General features: G+C 44.3%; 1 protein-coding gene across 1 annotated transcript in view; it reads right to left on the bottom strand.

Annotated features, from left to right (window-relative positions):
* Positions 1-5,002, bottom strand: part of LOC131369737 (thyrotropin-releasing hormone-degrading ectoenzyme-like) — a 28,343-nt gene extending 23,341 nt beyond the window's left edge. Inside the window, exons 1-2 of the mRNA XM_058416579.1 lie at positions 4,314-5,002; positions 1,742-1,807 (exon numbers count right to left, since the gene is read on the bottom strand). Of these exons, the coding sequence (XP_058272562.1) occupies positions 1,742-1,807; positions 4,314-4,484 (237 nt within the window). The 5' untranslated portion in view covers positions 4,485-5,002. The remainder of the gene's footprint in view (positions 1-1,741; positions 1,808-4,313) is intronic.
* Between the last annotated feature and the right edge of the window lie 739 nt (positions 5,003-5,741).

Below are 5,741 nucleotides of genomic sequence, written 5' to 3'. Positions count from 1 at the left end.
TCAACGCTGGTGTTAATGATCAGAGTCAGGAACAATTACCAAAGACAACGCTAATTTCCTCTCCAGTGTGAATCAGGCTCATGTGACTAATGGAGGATTATTTGCTTCTGCTTCTTCTTCTCCATCCTGTTACATTACAATGACTATAACTCCATGAGTTAAGGTCACATGATCCCACGTCGGCACGGCAACCAGAATCGGCTCACTAAAGGAATGTCTGAGTAACAGGTTGTTACTCCTTTTTCTGCTTCAAAGGAGTTTATAATGTTCGTGTCAGTGTGTAAATTCACACTACGCTCCTCATAGTGTTACAGATTTGACGTGACAGGACGTGTGTAGGATCTGCAGTAAAAACCTCAGTGCTGTGAGACTGTGAGGAATTAAAGCAGTCACTCTTATACTGAAAACATCGACTCCAGCAGATCGGCCAATCACAGAGACGTCCATCATCCACAGGAAACGCTAAAGAAAAAGAGACGAGACTTCGGAGAAGGAGTAAATATTGAGAGGAGAAGTTTTTAGAGGCTGACGGTGAGATTCACACCAGACTCTGACTCTCAAGTGATTCATGTGGAACGTCTCAGGCTGAAAATGCAGCCGTCTCATCCGTCCACGTGTCCTGCCGTGTTTAATGCGGCACATGGCAGCTGCAGATCGTCTCGGACGCAGACGGCGAGTAAAGTCAGAACAGCGGCTCCACCTAAACTCTGACTTTCAGATGGATTTGATTTGAAATGGGAGTCACAGTGCTGCTCTGAACTGACTAAAGAACATGTAGTGGGGCTTAGAGCTGACTGGTGGATTTGACTCCAGGCTTTGTGCAGATTATTGTTTTAAAGTGGATTTTGTGAAGAAGAGATGCAGTGTGTATAAATATTCATTAGATGATGGTGTGTCAGGGGCTTTAGTGCTGCTAAATTCCTCAATATACTGAACACCCACTAAGATAAGAAAATCCCAGGTCATGGCTATCTAATTTATTATAATACGATGATCACTGTCTTATAAAAGACGCTAGCGGCTCTTCAGTATCCCGCAGCTGCAGTAAATGAATCTCACACTTCCCCAGAGGAAGGTAATCTCATTAAGAAGACCTTTTTCACCAGATTAGCGAGGCTAATGCTGCGAGTCATTGTCTGACTTTCCAGACTGTTAAAGGATTGACTACCTGATGACAAGTCTTAATACCTAAACTTATGACTTAAAACTGTACATTAAAACCTCTAATTTTTGAAGCTGACATCTTGAAACATGTTGAAGCTGGACGTATTGAAGCTGGACATGTTGAAGCTGGACATGTTGAAGCTAGACATATTGAAGATGGACGTGTTAAAGGCAGCTGTGTTGAGGTGTTGAGGATGGATGTGTTAAAAATCTGACCTTCTACTATCCAGAAAATTCAGGACCTTGAAAGTTTTTTTCAAAATCACTCACTTTTTTTCTCAGTTTTAACAGCCGTGGAAATGAAAAGGAGGTTCAGGCTGGTGATGGTAATGAATTCTCAGAGGACTGTGTGTGTGTGTGTGTGCATGTGTGTGTGTGTGTGCGTGTGTGTGTGTGTGTGTATGTATTACAGTGTATGCCAAGCTTCTTGCTGCTCACACCATCTTTCTGCAGGAGATGGAGATGGATCAATAATTTCTGTACTCTCTTTCTCTCTGTCTCTATCCAATTAGTGTGAGTTTACAAATCCTGAGCTTAAACCACACACACACACACACTCTTACAGCATGAATCTCACCTGTGAAAATGAGTTCCACAAGTCGTCCCTTGCCGTGTTTCCGTACTGGTGTTTCACTAAATAATCCTGTAAAACAGACAGTGAGGAAAACTGGTGAATGTTTCCATCTGGAGCTTCAGCAGCAGATGGAGAACTAAAGCAGATTCAGGAGATTGGAGGGAAAACAGCCTGCAGTGAGCCAGTTATCGCTTCTCATTTCCATTCAGCACAGCCAGCGTAAATCCAGTCTGGCAGATGCTGAGGTCTGATTGGCTGAAGCTTGAAGATGGACAATATGAAGAAGAAAATTCCAGGATGAAGTTTAAAGAAGTCAGAGCCTGAGTGTGAAAGCGTTTCAGCATCGGCGAGCGCGGTGAAGGACGAGAGACCACGCAGACGGACGCTACACCATGTGAACCAAATCAGACTTTCACGCTTCGACTGAAAAATGAATGAGAAAGAAAAACAAACGATGGACTTTCTGCACACACTCGCAGAAAACAGAGGATCAGAAACGGCACAAAGAGCTGAGAGAAAAGAAAAAAAGGAAGATGAATCTGGTGTGATCAGTTCCCTGTAGGCGTCTTCATGCAGATCGGACTCCGTATCTAATCTAACACCTTCACCTTGAAGAGGAAATATGAGTGTAAATGTTTCAGGCACTTTAATGACATCACTTCCTGCTGCTGATTTCCATCCAGGACATTTATATGATGTTAGATTAGACATGCTGTCAGTTTTAATTAAAGGAATGAACTGAGAGAGAGAGAGAGAGAGAGAGACAGAGAGAGAGAGAGAGAGACAGAGAGACAGAGAGACAGAGAGAGAGAGAGAGAGAGAGAGGCAGACAGCTCCAGAGACCTCCACCATGGACAGAACATCGATAGAGGAAATGCTGAGTGTGAATATTATTGAAGCTGGAAATGGTGATTTAGGGTTTTCAGGAAAAGTGCTCTCTCTCTATCTCTCTCTCTCCTCATCTCCTCGCTCCTCCCTCACAGTCTGATGAACTGTACAGGACACCTGGTCCATTAGCTGTGTGTGTGTGTGTGTGTGACCCCGAGGTCCAGCCTCAGCTCCAAAAAACAGAACTCTGGGAAATGTGTGTGGAGATGCAGCGTATTACTGACTGACAGAGTCTGTTCTGGTCTGCTGAATCTCTCTCTCTCTCTCTCTCTCTCTCTGTCTCTGAATGCTGCCCTGAGGCTGGATGACCATCAGGTCCAGTTTCACCCCTGGTCAGTCTGCCAAAGCGACTTTTCATTATTTTCCCTGCACTGATTTCAGGAGGACAAAATAAACCTGTCTGCCTTTAGACACAGCTCAACCCAAGGTGACACACACACACACACACACTCCTGCTACAGTAATCTCTTCCACTTTGCTGTCACTCAGCCAGTGTTTATGGATTGGGTTTGGAGGATTTCACTCCGAGTCAAAACATAAGCATGAGGTTGAAATGAGCTGAAAGTGAGAGGAGCAGACAAGTGAGTGAGAGAGGAAGAGGAGAAAATAAGAGACGAAGAGGAGAAAGTGAGACAGGAAGAGGAGAAAAAGAGAGACGAAGAGGAGAAAGTGAGAGACGAAGAGGAGAACGTGAGAGAGGAAGAGGAAAAAGTGAGAGACAAAGAGGAGAAAGTGAGAGAAGAAGAGGAGAAAGGGAGAGAGGAAGAGGAAAAAGTGAGAGACGAAGAGGAGAAAGTGAGACAGGAAGAGGAGAAAATGAGAGACGAAGAGGAGAAAGTGAGAGACGAAGAGGAGAACGTGAGACAGGAAGAGGAGAAAATGAGAGACGAAGAGGAGAAAGTGAGACAGGAAGAGGAGAAAATGAGAGACGAAGAGGAGAAAGTGAGAGACGAAGAGGAGAACGTGAGACAGGAAGAGGAGAAAATGAGAGACGAAGAGGAGAAAGTGAGAGACGAAGAGGAGAACGTGAGAGAGGAAGAGGAAAAAGTGAGAGACGAAGAGGAGAAAGTGAGAGAAGAAGAGGAGAAAGGGAGAGAAGAAGAGGAGAAAGGGAGAGACGAAGAGGAGAAAGGGAGAGATGAAACACTGCACTTTAATAAGCACCAGCATTAAACACTACATTAATGAGGCTCTTCTACTGAAGCTTCTAGAAAAAAAGAGCTGTTAATGAGAACAAAGAGGAAACATCTGCCTCACATCTGGACTGGGAGAGACAGAGAGAGAGAGAGAGAGAGAGAGAGAGAGAGAGAGAGAGAGAAATAGACAAAATAAAGAACGACAAAAAGGGGGATAGATATATAAAGACAGAAAGAGAGACAGATAGATAGACAGAAAGGGAAAGGATAACAGAGACAGACAGAGAGAGAGAGAGAGAGAGAGAGACAGACAGAAATAAAGAAAGACAGACAAACAGACAGACAGACATTCCTTTAAAGAATCGAACAGAAAGCAGGTCACTCTGACTCTAGCCCATCTAGCCCTCTGCAAAAGTATTGGCCCCCCTCCATCAGTGGACACACAGCACGGCTGACCAGATCAGTTCTGGACGGTATTTGATGGTCAGCTCGGCAGAGACACGGGCATGCTCAGGGTTTTAATGTGTGGAACATGCAGGAGGAAGAAGCACCTTTTTGTAGGAGATCCAGTCGAAAACTCGGTGGATGTCTGCCACTTGGAAAAGCTCCTGTGAGACAGGGTGTGACGTCGCCATACCGTCCAGCAGCATGACCTCATGAAGCACGTCGGTCAGGAACCTCTGTTTCTGGACACACACACACATACACACACAGTGAAACATTCTGTGATGGAAGCTGTCGTCTCGCTCTGTAAGATTCAGAAATGGATCAGTTTTCCATTGAACGGTCACTTGCCCTGTTCCTAAGTGCTTTAATGATAGAAAACGTGAGTGAAATGATGTTGGAGAGAACAGACCACACACACGTTACGCATCATCCACTTTCTATTACTAACAGAAACAGCAGCGTTAATGTAGGGGGTCATTACTTATGGTGAATTACATCTACAGCTACACTTCCTTTTACACACAGAGATCGTGTAATGGGAAATTTAAACATCACTTCATCTCAGAATGGAGGCTTCTCCTGTTTCAGGACAGTTTTCATCCTCCGTGTCTGAAATGATGCTTATTATTATTATTCTGGGGAACAACTTTCTTATTTATCATGCAGAGAAAATTAGTGCTTTATTATAAGATGTGAGATTCCACATGCCTGGAAGATGAGAAATTTCACAGGAGAGTCCAGGGAGAGTCCAGAGGAACAGAAACTATGGTGTTAGAGAGGATTTTTATTCTGTTTCTATCTAGAATTTTTACATTTATGACATTTGGCAGATGATCCAGAGCGACTTACAGAAGAGCTTTGAAGTCTTTATTGATAAATTCGTCCATGTGCTGGTCCACTAGAGCAGGGACTGAAAGTGAGGTCAGTCTAAAAAGGTGAAGTAGAAAATGAACAAACACAAGACACGGACGAATCTTTCTCTGAAGGAGAACTCAGCATGAGCGTGTTAGATTAACAGTGTGAGAGGAAAAGGACAGCTGACTGACCGCGAGGTGGTGTGCAGTGACAGAGCGTGAGATCTGAGATTTGTCCACGTGGGGATGAGTCACCTGGGATGAACAGCGGGTCAGTTCGGCTAGGATAAGTCTGATGCAAGTTTCAGAGGATGTCTGCTGAACAAAAACCTGAGTGTCTGAGGAAGGAAAGGTGATGGAAATGGAAGCGTTTGTTCATCTGTAGAGCAGTGGTATGAAAACCCATGTGAGGATACGACCTCACCAACTGAACAGAAGAGGACCAAGCACTGAGCCTTGTGGGACACCAGTGGAGAGTCTTCATAGAGCAGGAGATTGTCCATCATCAGGAGAGAGATAAGAGAGTCTTGTGATTGTCTTTCAATCACTGCTGAAAGGAGCATGTCTGTTTCTTTAAAAGAGTCTCCTTGGTGACCAGAGGGATGTGAGATCTGAAGTTTGATCAGAGACTGTGTGGAATTTTACAGGGTGAGATGTTGAGATGAAACAGTGAAAGCG

Source organism: Hemibagrus wyckioides, linkage group LG19 (genome assembly GCF_019097595.1).
Source record: "Hemibagrus wyckioides isolate EC202008001 linkage group LG19, SWU_Hwy_1.0, whole genome shotgun sequence".
NCBI lineage: Eukaryota > Metazoa > Chordata > Actinopteri > Siluriformes > Bagridae > Hemibagrus > Hemibagrus wyckioides.
The sequence above is the reverse complement of the archived record's forward strand: the minus strand, read 5'-3'. Positions and strand labels throughout refer to the sequence as shown.